This window comes from Sander lucioperca, chromosome 1 (assembly GCF_008315115.2).
Source record: "Sander lucioperca isolate FBNREF2018 chromosome 1, SLUC_FBN_1.2, whole genome shotgun sequence".
Lineage (NCBI taxonomy): Eukaryota > Metazoa > Chordata > Actinopteri > Perciformes > Percidae > Sander > Sander lucioperca.
In genome coordinates, this window is record NC_050173.1 from 53523377 (window position 1) to 53543853 (window position 20477).

At 40.3% G+C, this 20477-nt stretch overlaps 1 protein-coding gene and 1 long non-coding RNA gene across 4 annotated transcripts in view; one reads left to right on the forward strand and one right to left on the reverse strand.

Moving 5' to 3' along the window:
* On the forward strand, window positions 1–10723 carry LOC116036573. Its single transcript, XR_004101647.2, has 3 exons — window positions 1–550; window positions 9531–9533; window positions 10710–10723. It is a non-coding gene; the product is annotated as an uncharacterized LOC116036573 (long non-coding RNA).
* Window positions 1745–20477, reverse strand: part of LOC116036572 (plastin-3-like) — a 27578-nt gene continuing 8845 nt past the window's right edge. The window contains exons 4-19 of one of the 3 annotated variants that reach the window (XR_004898465.1): window positions 19039–19168; window positions 18778–18910; window positions 17801–17882; window positions 16923–17088; window positions 16283–16422; window positions 15152–15247; window positions 10158–10347; window positions 9946–10024; window positions 8572–8689; window positions 7174–7307; window positions 4488–4611; window positions 3817–3941; window positions 2647–2791; window positions 2410–2584; window positions 2005–2028; window positions 1745–1973 (exon numbers count right to left, since the gene is read on the reverse strand). Coding sequence is in view for 1 of the 3 variants with exons in the window: in XM_031280140.2 (XP_031136000.1) it covers window positions 2659–2791; window positions 3817–3941; window positions 4488–4611; window positions 7174–7307; window positions 8572–8689; window positions 9946–10024; window positions 10158–10347; window positions 15152–15247; window positions 16283–16422; window positions 16923–17088; window positions 17801–17882; window positions 18778–18910; window positions 19039–19168 (1650 nt within the window). In the remaining 2 variants the exon portion in view is untranslated. Of the gene's footprint in view, window positions 2029–2196; window positions 2585–2646; window positions 2792–3816; window positions 3942–4487; window positions 4612–7173; window positions 7308–8571; window positions 8690–9945; window positions 10025–10157; window positions 10348–15151; window positions 15248–16282; window positions 16423–16922; window positions 17089–17800; window positions 17883–18777; window positions 18911–19038; window positions 19169–20477 lie in introns of those variants that run through there. The other 2 variants (XR_004898464.1, XM_031280140.2) reach the window with 2 other exon arrangements.

Sequence of the window (20477 nt, forward strand, 5' to 3'; positions counted from 1 at the left end):
TGTTTTATCGAGTGTATATGAAATCAGAGACAGCGTTGACAGGTTCAAATTCAGATTTTCGAAAAGACACTACTTCATAGACCAACAAAATGGGGGGGGGGGTTCTAACTGAGTGTCAATCACTGCTCATACATACGCATTCATTCTCCCTTGTGGGGGGAGGGGCTTAGGAAACTGTTTTGGGCTTTAGCAGAAAGGGGGGAGGGACTGAGAAGTTGTCGATGTTCAAAAATGGCTACGTCCTGGATCTTCGCAATCCTGCCTACGGCACCTTTTATCTATTTAATACCCCCATATTTGTGGTTTCATAATGGAAACGGTAATAGATTGTAATACATTATGGGATTTTATAATGGGTTTTCTGTATAAATTAATTTTAGGTTCATTAATTCATAAATGTATTGATATATTATAAGTCAGTTGGTTTCCAATTGATTATCTGCGTGGTTCAGGAAGTTTTGAGGGGTTGAAAAAACACTTTTACCATTTATCAAATAGCATGACATTTTCACCATAATTGAAAAATGAAGACCCTTTTTTTAAATTAAAGGTCCCATGGCATGAAAATTTCACTTTGAGGTTTTTTAACATTAAAATGAGTTCCCCCAGCCTGCATATGGTCCCCAAGTGGCTAAAAATGGCGATAGGTGTAAACCAAGCTCTGGGTATCCTGCTCTGCCTTTGAGAAAATGAAAGCTCAGATGGGCCGATCTGGAATCTTCCCTTTATGACGTCATAAGGGGAAAGGTTACCTCCCCTTATTCTGCTTTGCCCGTCCAGAGAATTTGGCCCGCCCATGAGAAAGAGAGAGACATCATGGCTTGCAAACAAGCAAAGTGGTAGTTGGTCAAGGCCACACCCCCACCCTCCACCTTGCCCCCCCCTCTCTCCTCCTCAATAGCATTTAAAGCTACAGACACAGAAATGGCACATCATGAGGAAAGCTCATTGTGGGACTGGCTCTAGTGGCTGTAATTCTGCACCAAGGCTGAATTTCGGGAAAGAGACTTCAGCTACAGTATTAGGTGACCATTAAGGCCTATATAAAAGCATCCAAAAAGCAGCATGTCACAGAACCTTTAAATTAAGATATGGCATTCATGTTATTTGGTCAGTTTGAAGGGGTTTTACCCCTTCAGAAAGTCCTTTAAGATAATCCATCAAATACCTAAATTTGTGCCTTGTAAAAAGGTATTAATGTATTACATCCATTAATCTAATAATTGTCCCCTTAAAAACCCATTAAAACCCCTTAATTACATCAGTATTAATGGGTAAATGAATGACTTTAAAAGGATTTACAGCTTCTAGTGTAACATCATGAACTGCATACAATCCTGCACAGCTTTGGTCATTTATACAAACAAGGCAAAAAGGTGTTGTAGATAAAAGAATATAGTATTATAGCTTAAGTACAATTAATTCATGCTCAGACTGTGAATTGGCTGGAACAGTGAGTGATACAGCAGAACTTGGTATATCATGAGGCAGTGACACATGGGGAACCTGGAGGCAATGCAGCTGGGGAAGCAAGAAGAGGCAAGACTGCCGTAACATTTAATAAAGGATAATAATAAAAAAATGAAACGCTGAGGAAAAACGATCACCTATCTTAATATATTGCTTTCGGCCGGGCTGATAGATGTTAATTGGTCATTATGGTCCCAAATTTCCATGTATCACAGCCTTTCCATTTAAAGAAACAAAACCTTGGATTAATTTGTTCTCATTCGTTTTTGTTTTTCTCAACAGGCTTACCCCTCGTGTACTGGGCAGACCCTGTATACATGTCGCCAGTCTAGACAAACACATTCCTGCTGATATTTATATTAACGAGCAGTATGGAAAGCTGAGTGTTTTCTTAATGTGACCCTGCTAATCACCCAACTACTAAAGTGTCCAAAAGCAAAACTGAGATTCAGAAAAAAAAACACCCAAACCCCAAATATTTACCCATAGCCTTTATGGTCTGACCGTTTAAAAAGAAATTCAAATTCCTGCTGAGCCCTCAGATGATCACTATTGTTAAAGGACAATTCCTGCGCAAAATGAACCTAGGGGTTAATAAAATATGTGTACTGAGTCGATCGTTCTCTGGGATCTGTTTTCATGCTAATTGAATGTGTCTCTGGCTTGAAACAAGCTAGCACGAACCAGTGATTAGCAGGCAGAGGGTAAATCGCTATATGTATACCACTAACAAGGCTAAAAATAGCACCACACTTCCACGGTACCCTCTGCCTCGAAGGCTAGCGTTACAAGCTAATCACCGGTTCGCGCTAGCTTGTTTCAAGCCAGAGACACATTTGATTAGCATGAAAACATATCCCAGAGAAAGGTCAACTCGGTACACATATGTTATTAATCCCTAGGTTTATTTTGCGCCGGAATTGTCCTTTAAAGTGGCACTTGTATTTTGGCTAACACAGAATAACTGCTTATAAGAACAAGACAATACAGCTATGTTAACTCTCTTTATGTCTCATGAAATCACACGGGCGAAGACAGTCAGTCAGTCAGTATGCGTGTATATATGTTTGTGTGTGTGTGTGTGTGTGTGTGTGTGTGTGTGTGTGTGTGTGTGTGTGTGTGTGTGTGTGTGTGCTTGTGCGTGTGCATGTGCGTGTGTGCGCGAATGCGTGCGTGCGTGTGCGTCCTTTAAGCCCTCTTCATGCCTCTCCCCATCAGGCAGGCGAAGATGGTCATCACCATTTTCGGGTTAATCTCTACCAGGTCCTCAGGCAGAGCGTAGACTTTCGCCCCGATCTTCCTCGCCATGGAAATGGCATACCTGGCGCAGGAAAGGACCATAGTTAGCATCACTGTGGCAACGCATTAAATCTGTGACACTCATTGTATTTTTCAGTTACTTGTTTACGCGTCAAATGCATTTATTTCTGCTTGACATTTTCTTTTTATCATCACTATTTATTTATTTTACCAGTTAAAATATGGAGTTATATTTGTGTCAAACATTTTGAACACGGGAAAAAATTGCTAAATCTTTTGGCAAGCACATAAATATTGTGTGGAGAAATTGTTGCCGTTATCCACATAGGCTAAGTGCACAATACTAACTTCCATAATAACTTCACCCAACTATCATTGTCCTAGTGCTTCCCTGCCACTCTAGTGACCAATAATCTTACTAGCGATCGGATTGGAGACAAAACAGCCAATCAGAAATGACCTACTTAAACTTCTTTAAAGTGAGACAAATTTAACAGGATTTCTATTCAATTTTTTTTTGATAAATAATATGGATATTTTCCTATGTATATTGGACTGAATATGTGTGTCTATGTAAGGTGAATTTTATAAACCCATGTTTAGTTTTATTTATATACCTGTATGTTGGTAATTTTCAGTGTCCATATATTATTTTAAGTTGTTTTGATTTATTTTTAGAAATACACTATTTTCATGTTGAATTGTTCGGATATATAAGACCTTATAAATATTGTAAACCCTTGTAAACTGGCCACCTATGTTGACATTTTTTTCATGTAACAGGGGATGTGAGAAATAAAAAAAAAAGTTAAGAATAAGTTTAAAAATTCAAAATTCTCTGATTGTTTGGAATCGTAGCACACTAACAGTGTACAGGTAAACTTGGGCTTATACAGAGTAGGTAAGGCTATGTTGCTCAAATTAAATTAGTCTTTAAATATGTCTCCACAAAATATAATTCATGTACGTGCAAAACATTTTTTTCCGCGCTGTAGATGTCCCATTGCGTGGTCAGAATTTAGTCACAAATAAAAAACCCGGCAACAACCAACAAACACAGTCAGAGAAAAGCAGGAAGGTGATTACTTGGCATTGTTTAGTTTGTCTTCGTCTGACAGACTTCCTTTTTGAACCAGCTCAAAGTTCACACTTTGTGGCTGAATGGCATCAATCAGCTCCAGAACCGGTATACTGGTACCGATCACTTTGTCCTGAACACACACACACACACACACACACACACACACACACACATACACATAAGATCAGGGGCGGCTCTACATTGAATTACACCCAGGGTGAGACCCCCTTCGACCCCAACAACATAAGTGAAAGAGAAAATTATATATCTCAATTGCGCAAATCCTTCATTAGAGCATTTGAAAAACACACTTAAGAGAATCCAGTTATTTAACTATTGCAATTACAACAGGAAACACACTTTTTAAGGTGAACAATCTCCACAATGAACACAATTCTGCACAAAATATGACAGTATAGGTTATCAGAACTTAAAATAAATATACACTATATACATAAATGTCCAAACAATATATACAATAATAAAAAATTTAACAAGATTAAAAATGTCATCCCGGGCGACTGCCCGGTTCGCCCGTGCCAAAAACCGCCACTGCACAAGATACAGTAAGAAACAATTCCACATATAGGTAATTATTTCCAACAATGATGCTGCTCACATAATGGTTGTGTTGTTAAACTACACTCTTTAAAAACTAAAACATAACATAACTCACCTTAAAGCTTTTGATAGAGGAACTCTTGCCAGCCTCAGCCAAAGTCTTGTTGACCCATGAAACAATCAAATCATCTCCTGCAACTGCTCCATGCCCGAGTTCTTCAAGAACATTTAACGTGTACCTGCGTACAGATTACAAGGCCACGTTTAAGAATATCAACAGTTACTGTAAAATCAAATCATATTCCATATCCAGTATGGAGCTCGGGGTACAATCAGTAAATTAGATTATTAGGGAGATTATTTTAAGGTGCAACATGCTAGAATAACTACATTTTACTCCCAATACTCTAAGTTCTAATGTCCAAAATAAATGTTGATATTTTGCTAAAGTAATACTACATTTCCAATAACAACATAACATTTCCCCATTGTTTCACTGCATTTAATTTAGCTGACGCTTTTATCCAAAGTGACTTCCAATAAGTGCATTCAAACAGGGAGGTATAAACTCATAACAGCAAGAATCACATAGAACACGTGTCAAACTCAAGGCCCGTGGGCCAAATCCGGCCCCTCGCAGACTTTGATCTGGCCCGACATTTTTTTACATTTTTTATTTTTTTTATACATTTGTTTATTTCATATTAAAGTGGCTATATGTATCGTTCAGTTTGTGTTGATTCTAGCGGCCGCTTTGGACAAAAGCTGAGGCAGTAGGTGGTACTGAGTTAGCGTTACCGGGAGGTCATATAGTCGCGATGAATGTTTTACTTAAGTTACATATGCATCGTTGCAGTGTTGCATACGGTAACTTAGCCTATTTTGGATCTCTCATCAGCTAAACCGAGTATCACTCTCACTGTGTTACGAGCCAAAGCATTAAGAGATTGTTGTAGCAATCAACGTTATAATAACTTAGATTTATATAGCGCATATATGAAACCCACGGACGCTTTACACAGGTACAGGGACAAGTGAAAAGAAAATAGTAGGCCAACACAAACACAGAGTAAAAGGAAAACGTCTGAGCTAAATGAAAGGGGGACGTAATTATATGTGGGCTACTGACGTAATACCACGTACGTTACGTAAAGTTATTTTATGAATAAAATAGACATATTACATACCTAAGGGCCAATTCAGGGTGGGTTTTTGAATCATTTACAATCCCGTAATTGTCTCAATCTGTTGAAAGCCCGACCGAGTGTGACTCGCGTTATCGCCCGTTGTCTTTCACTTTCCTTTTCCCTTTTAGCTTTTAGTTGTTCTTTGTTTAATTTCTCAAAAAGATCCTGTGATGGCCCTGCCCCAGTATAAGCCATAACTACAACAGATAACTTCTAAAATAACATTAAAATACATACATATATAAAGACATCTCCTGCTTCCTTTTACCTGGCTCCGCTGGCATACGCTAACACAGGCTTTTCCGGTGTTACAAAGAAATCTGGGACCCGTCAGAATTTGTTACTCTAGCACCGTCTACCTGCCACAAATCCTTCTTTGACTTTGCGGGAAAAATCGGACCCGGGCAGATGCCTTACTTTTCATTGTTAGTCTCGTTTGCTGTTACAGGTCATTTAAGACCATTGTATGAAAAACGACAAGGCTTCAGAAACATAAAAAAGTTACATATAGTCACTTTAATGTTTAATATGTTGTTTGTTTGTTTGTTTGTTTATGTATGTATGTATTCACCAAGGCAAATTGCACATAAGTGTAACTTATTGTGACAATAAACTAGACAGATATCTGACTTTTATTCTTGAATAAAAGCATGTCTATAAACTTGGCCCTTGATGTGATTCTTATTTTCCAGTGTGGCACTTAGTGAAGTAGTGAACATTAGCTTCAAATAAGCCAAACTACAAAGTGCCACATGTAAGTGCAATTTTTTTCTTTTTTTTATCATCATCATCATCATCATCTTAGCCAAGATGCAGTCGGAAGAGGTGTGTCTGTGGCAGAAGATGTGTAGAATTTCAGCAGTTAGTATTTGTATTTCACCTCACCTTCGCTGGTGTATTTCTAAGTGTGTTTGTATGGCTTCACTTACAGTAAACAAATCAACATGTCCGAAGTGATCTTTACTTCTTCCTTTTACTCCTTCCACTGTGTGACATTAACAGAAGCTGAAAAAACTTAAAGTGTGTGCTGACAAAAGAGCACCCTCTCCCTGTTTTTGGGCTGTATAGCAACTCAAACACCCAGAACCTGAAGGCCAATAAATGCTGTCTTTCTTCTCAGTGGTGTTTCTGCGACATGTAAGATTGAATTGAATTGAATCCACAACGATTTGAACATATTTAGAGACCCTTCATTAACTATGTAAAGGATTTAGATTTAAAAGAGGAAGAGAATGAGTGTGACAGAGAGTTTGTGGACAATGCAGTTTCTAAGCTTGTAGAATTTATTTTTGTTCTTTTAAATGTATGCTATATCTTGCATCTATTGCAATAAATATACTCAATCATGTAAATATTACCATATGTTAAAACAGGAGAAGCACTATTTTATTTTTATTTTTCATTGTATTATATTTTTATTTTATAATTTATTTTATAATTTATTTTTATTTAAATTTTATTGAATTTTTTTTCTTTGTTTAAATTCTTTTATTTCCTCATTTGTTTTGCTGTGTCAAGGCAGTAATGTGAAATTGTACTACATACTATATTTCATGCTGCTAAAATTGACATAAAAATGTATTTATAAAAAGAAAAAAAAGAAGATTGAATCACCTCCTCATCAGCTGCCACACCAGTGCCAGAGTTAGAGTTGGATTTCCATCGTAGAGGTCCTGTCCGCCAATTCCCACCAGGGAGAAACCAGCTTTCTTCTTACCCAGCTCCACAGCATAGGTACAGTTTTCCATCTGTCACACACACACACACATACACACACACACACACACACACACACACACAAAGTTAGTATATTTTATGATAAACTCAGTTGATCAAGCAAGACTAATACCCTGTTTACATTTTGTTTTTAAAATGTGTTTCGGTGATCGGAACACAAGTGGATAGCCGAGACACATCGCTGTTCGCACCTGTGTCTATCTAGCGTGTCAAGCTGACCATCTGATCTGTGTTCAGATTTCATAACGACCCACGTTAACTCCACTAGAAGGTAAAAGGGCCCCACGCGCAGTTATAACGTCCACACTCTCGCCAGTCCTGTTAGAGATTGGGTTGGTACATCTGTAGATATCACCGTCAGCAGAAGCCAACACAGTCACACAACTTTGTCCAACTCGCTGTAAAATGGTCACCAAAACCAGTGATTTTCAACCACTGTGCCGCGGCACACTAGTGTGCCGTGAGAGATCGTCCTGTGCGCCGTGGGAAATTGTCCGATTTTACTTAATTGGTCCAACTAAATTTTTTTATTGAGTTACTGCAAATAATTTGCCATTGTTGCGCATCTGTGCCTGCAATGTGATGACTGGCAGAGAAATTAAATACTATTCTGTGTCAGTAGGTGGCAGTATAGCACAATAATGACCTTGTTGATTTAAGACAATATAATTACTGCCACTATGTGCACGAAAGGTGGCAGTGACAGGATGTAAGCTGTAGGGCTGAGATCATCTATGTAAATCTGCAACAGCGATGGATACATTTTTTTAAAGGAAAAATGCAGATTCTGATCTTATTAGGCTACAATGTGTCATTTTGGAACATTTTTGGTTGGTTGTTAATGGAAAAAATGTGCCGTGGCTCAAAAAAGGTTGAAAAACACTGACCAAAACAACCACCGTGTCCGGCATTGATGACCTTATTTCCTGTTAACGTCTTTGTCCGCAACGCATCAGGACACATTAGTGTTTACACTGAAAAGGTATGTGGTCAAATGCATCCCAGACCACCTCAGAAAGGGGTTCGAGTGATCGGATCACAATGCGTCTTGGTGGTCGTTTACACTGGTATTTAGCATAGAAAACACACACACACACACACACACACACACACACACACACACACACACACACACACACACACACACACACACACACACAAACTTTATTTCATTTAATTTCTTCCTCATTAATTAAAGGTTGTAAACCCATTCTTTAAAGCATACATAATGTGTTGTAACAGTTTTGAAAGTAGTATTTATGTATGTAAATGTACCTTTTTTAAATGCCCTGCTCCCTTTCCCTTGAATGGAGGTTGGTTGACTTTGTCCCAGTCCACTGGCACCTTAATCGTTTTATAGAGCTGGAGAATCACCATGGCATCCTGCAGATCACTGCATTAACACAAGTTTACACACATGGATGGATTGAAACAGTGTGCATTAGTAGTCCCTCTTACACAGAGAGTCCGCAAAAGCACCGCAAATTAAGGTCTGCCGTTATGCTGGCTTTTTTTGTTCACACAGAACCACGCAAAGGCGGCATAATGCCACTCCAGTGTGGGATTTTTTTAATAGCATGCCTGCATTCCAGGAGCAAATGAGTAGTGACGCGTAATACAACAGAGTCTTGTCTAGGGTGTGTGAGCCAGCCGGCACTGTTAAATCAACCACGCATAACAGAAGAGTGGAGAGATTAAATTCATTCCCTATGAAAACAGCTCGATGGTGTCTGCCCTCTTATTGGCTACCGCTCTGCAAAAGTTGACTCAGAGTCAACTTTAGGTGACTAGGGAGAGCGGTGAACATCCGGGCACTTTAGCTGCGGTCAGCGGATTTCACTCATACCACTGTTTTCATGGTGTTTGGTGTTTTAAGCCCCCGACGTCGACTTCAAGGCAGCGCTGTGACCGTTGACTTCAAGGCACCTAACCCTAACCTTAACCCTAACCTTAACCATTGCATAATCCTAGTGCCTTCCAGGCAGCGCTGCCTGGAAGACGACGTTGAGGGCTTACACCAAACACCATGAAAACAGTGGTATGAGTGAAATCCGCTGACAGTGCCCGGATGTTCACCGCTCTCCCTAGTCACCTAAAGTTGACTCTGAGTCAACCTTTGCAGAGCGGTAGCCAATAAGAGGGCAGACTATATATATATATATATATATATATATATATTCTGCTGTGTATACACATATGCTATATTTGAAATTCCGCACTTGTGTGTGTGAGAGTAAGTGTGTGTGTGTGTGTGTATCTGAGAGAGGGAGTGAGCAAGTGGAAGAGAAGGTGGACTATTGCACGCAATGTTTTTGTAAAATAATAACTTTGGCTACTGAAAATGCTGCTTTGTCACTTTGGGGTCTACTCGGTCATCACTACAGCGTGTCGTCCCGCCATGCTGGCTGTCCCTTTCACACAGACGTCGTTTTGGCGCTGTTACTGCTCCGTGACTACCTTCGCTGCCGGCTTGAAGGCACAACAACTCTGCCCCACATGCCGTCTTCGTAACTTTCACAGAGATGGCGAAGCGGCTTAGAGGCGCCACGGTCCTGCCTTGAACAGGCTGTGTGCAAGGGGCTACTGTGGCAATAAGCAGTAAACATGATAACTACAAATACAGTCATTTTAAGATAGAGGGATACTGACCCGTAGATATGGTGAACATGTGGACTGACTCCGAGAGAGTTCATCCAGTTCCTGAAAGTTCTCTCCTCTCTGGTCTCGCCTTGACAGAGACAAGAAAAGAAAGGTAAGCCTCGCAGACACACAGCAGGACAACACAGAAGGTTAGCTACTTGCTACATGTGTAGACGTGGTGATGGGTATATGTGAGAGAGGGATTGTTCATCCATGCTTACTCTCCACATTGTTCCAGTCTTGGTTGTCTGGTTTGGTGAGAGCCGGGTGTTTGTTGAAGAGCTTGGCTACGAAGGCCATGTTGAGCTTTGAGTTTCCACACACGACATCGGTGGCAGTTACAAACTGTCTGCAGCCAAGGCGCTCGGCCTGTTTGAGCATACACTCTGCTCTCTTCGTGAGATCCTTCTCCTGGTGTCACACAAACAAACACACATTTGCATTTTGTTGGGGGGATCTGTCATGTGGGATACAGAACATCCTTTAAGGGGTCCCATGTACTAAATGACATCGCTATTTGACTACAGGTCCAGATTTTTTCTAGTATTTATGTATGATTTTGTAAAAAAAAAAAAAAAAAAAAAAAAAAATAACATCATTACGTTCCATGTACAGTAGATGTCAGTTTTACTACTAGAGTGAACAGTGATAATTACCATGGCTGAAGAGAAAGAAAAAGAACAACACCTACAGAAACTCTAACTGTAAATGAAAAAATCCAAGCAAAATATGTCAACACCATCTATGGAATATGATTGGCTGGGTTACACAAGGATATTACTGTAATGAAAAGGCTAAGCAGCAAGGGGCAAGATGATGCATACAAACCAGAGGAATTTAACTACTTTACTCAAGTGCTGTACTTAAAGGACAATTCCAGCGCAAAATGAACCTAGGGGTTTTCATGCTAATTGAATGTGTCTGTAGCTTGAAACTAGCTACCGCAAACCAGTGTTTAGCTGCTAACGCTAGCTTTCGGGGCACAGGGTAAATCACTATTTCTACACCACTAACAAGCCTCAAAATAGCACAACACTTAAACGGTAGCATAATGAGGGTCCCTACATGCAAACTGAAGCATTCAGAACTTTGTAAGTGTACAGACAGTTTATTACAGAGATAGATTATAAAGACAGTAGCGTTGATGTTTACATGTGACCGCCATCTTGGATAACAGTCATGACCAGTCGAATCACGAACTCTGTGTTTGAGCTATGTTACTGGTTACTGGTTGCACGGCGTTCGTCGTTCGACTGGTCATGGCTGTTATCCAAGATGGCGGCCGCATGTAAACATTAACGCTACTGTCTTTATAATCTTTGTAATAAACTGTCTGTACACTTACAAAGTTCTCAATGCTTCGGTTCGCATGTAGGGACCCTCATTATGCTACCGTTTAAGTGTGGTGCTATTTTGAGCCTTGTTAGTGGTGTAGAAATAGGGATTTACCCTGTGCCCCGAAAGCTAGCGTTAGCAGCTAACCCCCGGTTTGCGGTAGCTAGTTTCAAGCTACAGACACATTCAATTAGCATGAAAACAGATCTCAGAGAGCATTCGACTCGGTACACATATGTTATTAACCCTTAGGTTCATTTTGCGCCGGAATTGTCCTTTAAGTACACATTTGAGGTACTTGTACTTTACTTAAGTCTGTTCATGCCACTCTTTACTTCTACTCCACTACATTTCAGAGAGAAATATTGTACTTTTTACTCCACTACATCAATCTAACAGCTTTAGTTATATATACAGGGCATGTAAATTCTGCTTTTTATTCAGTTGTTTAACTGTGAGCATGAATTAAATAAACTCAAACACTTAGTTACTAGTTACTTTACAAATTAAGATTTTTTTGCACACAAAACACATGTAGTTTATAAAATACAATGTTTTATTATAAATTAAACTACCCATCATTACCACGGCCTACAAGTCCAACTGAAATGATTAGCAGATTAAACACTTGAGCTGTTTTGATCGTTTTCTAGTTTCTAAAATGTGAGGATTTTACTGCATGAGTACTTTAACTTTTATTACTTGAAGTTCATTTTCCTGATGATACTTCTATGATACTACTTTTAATAACATTTGCAATGCAGGACTTTTACTTTTTTTACAGTGTGGTAGTATTACTAATTACTTATTACTTCTGAATACTTCTTCCACCACGAGACAAACCCAGCATACAAAAAGTGCTGACAAGAAAAGATGTGACAGGGAGAGATCAGATAAGAAAGTCAGAATGACATCATGATCCTAATATAGTCCTACAGGAAGGAAGCTGGAAAGGGGGGGCAACAGGAAGTCAGTGTCCCTTCTGCCTCTGATAGCCATATGGAAAGCCTCGACTGAGCTCAGTTTCAATGACATGCCAATGTGTTTCTGTGTGATTCTGTTGAGTCTTGAACGTGTTGATCCAGTAAGGCCCAAATTCATTACTTATTTAAGTTTTAATGTCGGACTAAAATACTAAATGAATATAATATAATAAGGTCAACAACAAACATACAGCATTCCACTTTGCTGTCTTAAGATACATAAATAAACTGAAATAAACTAAACGCTAAGGTTTTGCGTTGGCAATCTGTGTTATATTGGGATGTTAAGTTTGTCTGTGTGGGTACATAACATTTAGTGTGTGTGTGTGTGTGTGTGTGTGTGTGTGTGTGTGTGTGTGTGTTCTTGTTTAACTATATTCGTGGGGTCCAAAAACCGGGAATACAGTATACTTGTGGGGTCTGGACAGCTTTGTAGAGCCAAAATGCTGGACCCCACAAGTTTAAAGGGCTGTTTGAGGGTTAAAGGACTATTCCGGCGCAAAACGAACCTAGTGGTTATTAACAGATGTGTACCCACTCTGTTGCTCTCTGGGACATGTTTTCATGCTAATCGAATGAGTTTGTAGCTTCAAAGACGCTAGCGCGGACCGCTGATTAGCTTACAATGCTAGTATTCGGGGCACAGGGAACATAAAAACAAATCGCTATTTATACCACTAAAAAGGCTCAAAATATCACCACACTTCAACGGTAGCATAATGAGGGTCCCTAAATGTTAACCGAAGCATTGAGAACTTTGTAAGTGTACAGATAGTTTATTGAACGAAGAGCTGCGGGAGCTCCCTGAAAGGGCTACGAGAGAGAGAGAGCTACCGGTAGTCAATGCCGCAACACAGCCTCGTACTTCGGGAAACTGGTGGTGTACCTGCGGACATTGTGAAGCTATGGCCACCGAACAGGAGTGTCTGTGTTGCACGGAGTGGGACCTGTTGCGTCGCGATGCCCAAGAGATGCAGTGTTTTGTGCAGTCTGAAGATTTCCCCTCTCTAATAAACAGGGCTGTACTTGAAACTTTTTCGGCGACCCAGACCGGAGGGACCAGATGGACAGTTATCCACTGAGTAAGTACACTAGACAAGTTATGCAGAGTGCGATTATTTCAGATATATTGAGCAAATTACTTTTGATTTTAGTTTGCATCGCCAGCTGTAAGTCATGACCGCCAGTTTCCAAGACGGCGGCGGCATGTAAACATGAACGCGAGTGTCTTTATAATCTATCTTTTCAATAAACTGTCTGTACACTTACAAAGTTCTCAATGCTTCTGTTAACATTTAGGGACCCTCATTATGCTACTGTTGAAGTGTGGTGATATTTTGAGCCTTTATAGTGCTATAAATAGCGATTTGTTTTTACGTTCCCTGTGCCCGAAAATTAGGTCTGTCGCTATAGTCAATAAATCAATTAATCGCACGATAAAAAAAATGAGCTCTATAATTTTTCCGGCCGCGATAATTTCCATTTGCATGCTTGTTTGTTTTCCTTGTCTCTCTCTCTCTCTCTCTCTCTCTCTCTCTACCAAAGAGACTGGAGGACCACTCTCGGTTCCTTAGCGTAACGAGGAGTGAACCCTCTTGTCAGTCGCATGGTCTTTGTGGGGGCGGGACTCCTGGTGGAAAGAGAGAGAGAGAGACAGAGAAAACGCTAGTAGTTGGAGCGGGGTTTCCCGCAGCACTTTGCAGTTAAGGCGCCGTCAAAAAAAGAAGACGTATATGAGCGATATCCGCCGTGTTACTCGGCGTCCTGTTTTCTCCCTTTCATTCCAAACCACGCAGTTGACAACCTGCAGGTGGAGGGGTGGAGACAGGCTCGGACTTACACGCCACGGGCTGCTGTGGACTTGTCAGTCTTGCAAGCGGTTTCAGGAAAGTTGCTGTATGTGTCCGACAATGGACAGAACATTAACCGTAAGCCTACAGCTGTCAGTGTGTCAGAGGCTCCCAGACGGTGAACTGAGACTCCGTTACCTGCTTGTCAAAAATCGCCACTTACTAGCTAAAGCCTGGTTCACACGGGACGATTTTAAAATTGTCGGCTGCTCAGCGGTCCACGCTAGCGTCTTTGAAGCTACAAACTCATTCGATTAGCATGCCTCTCTTAGTTATGCTATTATAACTCAAGACCGCTGGGGAAGACCTGGGTCTTGGGTGCAGCTGTCGCTGTGGACTTACTACACCCTGCTACGCTCTGCGATTCCCTGCAGTGTCCGGCTGCGTCCTGCTGCGTCCTGCCACGTCCACCCATGCTCTGCTGTGCCACACTACACCCCATAACGCCCTGCTGTGCCCTACTATGACATGAACTACTACGACTACCATCGTAGTCACTGTTCCATTATCTTTATTATGACTATTATTGCCACTGTTCATCACACCCCCAACCGGTGCCGTCAGACACCGCCTACCAAGAGTCTGGGTCTGTCCGAGGTTTCTTCCAAAAAGGGAGTTTTTATTCTTGCCACTGTCGCAATAGCTACTGCTAATGCTTGCTCTTGAGGCAACCACTGTAATAGTTGGGTCTTTGTAAATTACAGAGTGTGGTCTAGACCTACTCTATCTGTAAAGTGTCTCGAGATAACTCTTGTTATGACTTAATACTATAAATAAAATTGAATTGAAATTGAATTGAATTGAAAACATGTCCCAGAGAGCGACAGAGTGTGTACACATCTGTTAATAACCCCTAGGTTTGTTTTGCGCCGGAATTGTCCTTTAAGACTTGGTTTTAGGATTAGGGATATAATTAGGTTATGGTTAGGTTGAGTGTGTGTGTGTGTGTGTGTGTGTGTGTGTGTGTGTGTGTGTGTGTGTGTATGTGTGTGTGTGTGTGTATGTGTGTGTGTGTGTGTGTGTGTGTGTGTGTGTATACATACTTACATAAAGACCAGTCATGTCAACCTCAATCCGGGGAACGTCCTCTTTGCTGCCATCTGGAGCAATCTGCTCTAGCAGGTGGAAGTACGCCTTGGAGTCCTACTCAGAAACAGATAAGACACTTAGAGAAATATGACAAAATACCAAACCACACTGAAAATGACTCCTGACCACACATCGGATCTATTCTCCCGTGAGATGATTCCACTAGTTTTTTGTGGGAGTAAAACTCTCACATCAATACACCCGATCACAATGTTTGTTTACAATAACTTCCTGGTAGAAAACCCCTGCGTCCTGTACATTCAATTTAAAGTCACAGAGCAAACGGGGAACGCGGGGAACAAGTAGATATACTCTCATCTCGTTCATTTAAAATGCAAATTTCATGTTTTTCATATCTGAACACTTTCACTAATATTAGGTTGGAGACTTATCTTAGGTTGAACTAATTTAACAGTTGGGCCACATACTAAAGAAACTGGCGGCTGTGGCTCAGGTGTAGAGCGGTCGCCTACAAATCAGAAGGTTAGTGGTTCGATCCCTGGCCCTGCAGTCCCATGTCGAAGTGTCCGTGCGCCATCCGATTGTGAATGTGTGTAAATGTTGTATGTGCAGGTGGCAGCCTCGAAGCCTTGAATGGTTCCTGTACTATGTAGAAGCGCTTTGAGTAGTTGTTATGACTAGAAAAGCGCTATATAAATACAGTTCATTTACATTTGGTGGGATGTTGCTGTTAGTGATGCTAAATTTGGTTTATCAAAGACACTAGCAAAGCAGCACAGGAGAAACGTCAGATGATTGAACTTTATATCTTTAAATGTTGCAGTTACGGAAAGAACTGAAAAGTGACAACAGAAATACACAAATTTGCCTATTTCACATATCACCGCAATTCAGATCAACTGCCATTTGTCTACCCGGAAGTGGTTTTTGTGATAGCCTGACGTCACTGTGATTCGGTCTATGTGTAACTGTACAATATGCAACTTTTTTGCTAAATAAATGTAAATAAACAATTATAAAACTAAACTGTCGGACACAGGTTAGAGCCTGAAACTAAGGTTGGCAGTGAAATAATAGTTTCAGTGTTCTACAGTAAGAGGTTAAGGCATCACTCTGACATTTCCTTACCTTAATATCTCCAGAAAAGTTTGATATGGACATGCCGGCTTTCTTTAAATGGAAATTGGCCCAGCGCAGCAGCAGCTCCTCAGGACTGAGTTTCATCAGTTCTTCCAGACTCTCCCCTTCCTCTAGCAGCGCTGCTATAGCTGCACACAGAAAGACAAGCATGATTCGGATTTGTGGGGGTGGAATGATCCGTGAATAAAAGTTAACAGAAGACAAAAAAATTTGTATGAGAGAGATTGTCAGTGTGTGTTGATGTAAGTGTATAATTCTTGACGCTGTGCATATATATATATTTGTTTTTGTGATAATATGATATCGTAAAGTAGGGGCAGCTCTTATAGGCTTTATGCTTAGGCCTGCTCCTTCTCAAACTATTTTTTTTGTTCTTTGATGGAATCAGATTGATTTGAATATGATTGTGTTTTATCTTTGTGTTTTATTTTTTCTCTTTTAAAGTAGGTTGATTGTTTGGGATACATAAATAAACTGAAATAAACTAAATGCTAAGTTTAAGGTTTTGTGTTGGCAATTTGTGTTATATTGGGATGTTAAGTTTGTTTGTCTGTGTGTGTGTGTGTGTGTGTGTGTGTGTGTGTGTGTGTGTGTGTGTGTGTGTGTGTGCGTGCGTGTGTGTACAAACCTTCATTGCGGCTCAGCTCTATAGCAGCGAACAGTCCTATCTTGATAATCTGCCAGAGGAGTCCGAGCACCAGGTGAGGTTTTCCCTCCTTCAGATCTTGAGCTCCAATGTTGACGACTTGGCAGCCGATGGCCGAGGCGGAATTCAGAGCCAAGTTCAGATTCTCCTATTGGGGAAAACAAAAAGATGGATGACAGAGGCCAAAATCAAGGTCAGATCCATGCAATGTAATGTGTATAATCAGGGATGTAGTTTTAGTATCACCGTCAACTGGAAGCAAACGGTCTAATAGCTAACTGAGATAAGATCCATATCAATGCAAATCAAACCAGCTATTAGGCTAACTGAAATAAAACCATGCCAATCTCTAGGTATGGTGAAGGGTATGTGATGATGTGGGGCTATTTTAATTCCAAAGGCCAAGGGAACTTTATCAGGATGCATAGTATCCTCTCTATGGGAATTTAACATAGGGGTATGTATAATTATGGCCCCTGTATTTTAAGGAAGAACATTTATTTATTTACAATACATTATTAATTCACAAAAACAATTGGTGTCCTTAAAAGGTCGGATTTTTCCTCATTTTTTTAATTAAGACATTAAGATCAATTTCCAAAAGATGATTTTTTTATTCCTCTTTATATATATATATATATATATAAATAAACTAACTTAAATCCACTTGATATTGTTTTCTACGATTTATGCAGTGAAGTTAAAACCCATTAAACACAACATACACAGCCTGTGGTGGACCAGTCAGTCAATGAACACAGGAACACAGAAACACAGGTTTAAAGTTCAAAAAGTTGGATTTACCCAAAACAAAGATTCCACAAAGCACAGTTGATTATCTAGTTAAGCAACAAACTAACCTGTGTGGTGAAAGCTGTCAGTTTCTTTTTATTAATGGTTCTCTCATCGATGGTGTCAGCGACAGAGAGGTTGATGAGTTTACTGCAAACACGAGTGAGAATAGATGGAGATACAAGGCGGAAAAGTGGTTGAAGTTAACACATAAGGACCAGAGGAGTTGAAGATCAAATAAGGATAAAAGATAAAACAAATAACGTTATGGATAGATAGGTACAGCTAATTACAAGGTGGGTGATCAGTATGTTTTGTTATGTCATTGACATACCTGCCAACACCCGTTTTTCCTGGGTTTCTCCCGTTTTTTAGCCCTATCTCCTGGACCCCTCCCGGTTTGTTATTTGTCCCGGGAAACTCCCGTAATTTGCATGGCCCAAACTCATTTATAAATAATCGGACCAATATGTTTGTCTAATGTTGACCAGTTGCCAGATCTTGTATGAAACGCATCCTATTCACACAATCCACAACGCCATATACAATTTTCAACCCGTTTGTCACCTCAACATGGCAACCTATAACCCAGTTGCGCAGTTGATCTCTGCGCAAACTTCGCGGAAAGTTCAGACCTGAAATTCGAAATATAGCTGTAAATTTCAACAGTGTTGGGCGCAACAATTTACATGCATCTTCCCTAGTCATATCGACAACCTCCATGCTTTTTGTGAGGTGCGTCACATTGATTTTAATGTAGCGCACAGCGGGAAAATGACATTACCCAGCACATTAAAACACAGTGGCACCATGGCGCAGAAGAGGCACATAAAGGCGCACAGACGATTCCATCCTTCATCGCGAAAGGACAGACAGATCAAACGTGATGCAAGCTGAACTCACTTAACACTTATAGTACACTTAACAGTCCCCCCCCCCCCCCCCAGTCACGCCGCCATGCCCCCGCACAAATCTCCCGGATTTTGAAACTAAGTTGGCAGGTATGGTCATTGATAAGACTTTTGTCAGATTTGTTAAGGTTTACCAAAGGATGACGCCATCAGCCACTGCTTTAAACAGAGCTTCAGTTTCGGGGTTGATGGGCAGCAGGTGTTTACAGTCTGGATCCTTTTCCAAAGAAGAGTTGATGTAGTTGGCGAAGGCAAAGCGCTCCTGCTCTGAAATACGGTTGAGTCAAATGTCAGGTCCCATCTGTCATGATATTGTCTAGGCTCGATGGCATTGATGGACAGTGGACCCGTACAAATCATTGGGTAGGTATTAGTGTTACTGGAGCTTTACTAACCAGAGATGGAATGCTGAGTTCCTGCACTAGAGATCTCGCTGGTGCCCCCGATGGCCACGATGCCTTGTTTCTTGTTCAGAGCTTTCTTGAAACCCTGGGCCATGCGGTCGTCCTTCATATCCTTGAAAATCTGAAAAACACATGCCAAGGCTTCAATTAAAGTCAATTGAATTGTGGCTTCATTTGTTAAATGAGCAGTGTGTAGAAGGGATCTATTGGCAAATATGGAATTAAATATTCATGATGATTTAGTACAGGGGGTTCTTCAACGTTTTTTTAGGCCAGGCTCCCCTAAGCTGAAAGAGAGACTGAGTAGGGAGCCAATACTGCATATATTGTATACAATTGAGTTGCATATTAAACTGTGCTGAATGGATGAAAATAAATAATAACGTTAAACATACAGTACATGTGGAAGGCACAGTGACTCCTTAAGCTTGACTGTATGGCTACCATAGTGGCTACCTTACTGTGTGAATTTCTTTTGTTTAACAAATAGGCCAATTTATCTTTGCTATCAAAATATTGGATTCATATTAATGTATATTTTCAGACATACAAAGAAAATGTTAACATAGTTTGGCGGCCCCCCTTTACTAATTCTGAGGCCCTGTTTACACAAATACGCTCAAGGGGGAAAAAGACAAAATATTTTATCAGATTTGCCTTTCGTTTAGACAGCAACGGCGTTTTTGGGGCTTAAAAACGCAAAAAAGTGAAACCACCCTCCAGAGTGGAAATTTTAAAAATGCTCCATCGTCGCGTTACCGTCTAAAGGATAAAAACGCACCATTTCATCTCGTTGCATTGGTGTAAACTGGCAGGTTTTCATGTCTGGTCCAGAATCTTTGGTCTGAACTGGACTTCATGGCGCTGCGAAGATTCAACTGTGAGACTGGCAGTCGGAATCACGTTCTTTCCATCGAAGCAGTGAATATTCGACTATTCAGGGTCACCCCTACTAATTACTCAACGAAATCCCGATCCCAATGTTTGCTGACCTGGCTCCTAAATGGTGGAACAAGTTCCCCATTGACATCAGGAGAGCTTAAAGTCTACACGTTCCGCCGCAGGCTAAAAACATATCTCTTCCGACTGCACCTTGGCTAAGAAGATGATAGTAATTAAAAAAGAAAATTCACTCACATGTGGCACTTTGTAGTTTGGCTTATTAGAAGCTGAAGTACTTCTATGTGATTCTTGCTGTTTGGAGTTTGTACCTTTATGGTTGAATGCACTTATTGGAAGTCGCTTTGGTAATGTACATAAATTAATAATATAAATAAATTAAAAATATATATATTTTCATTGTTACAATGGTGTATATATGTGTATTGATTTGAGTTTTTGTTTCTTCTGCCAAAGCACTTTGTAAACTATTGTTTTTAAAAGGTACTATATTAATAAAGTTTATTATTATTATTATTCTAGTACTGGGG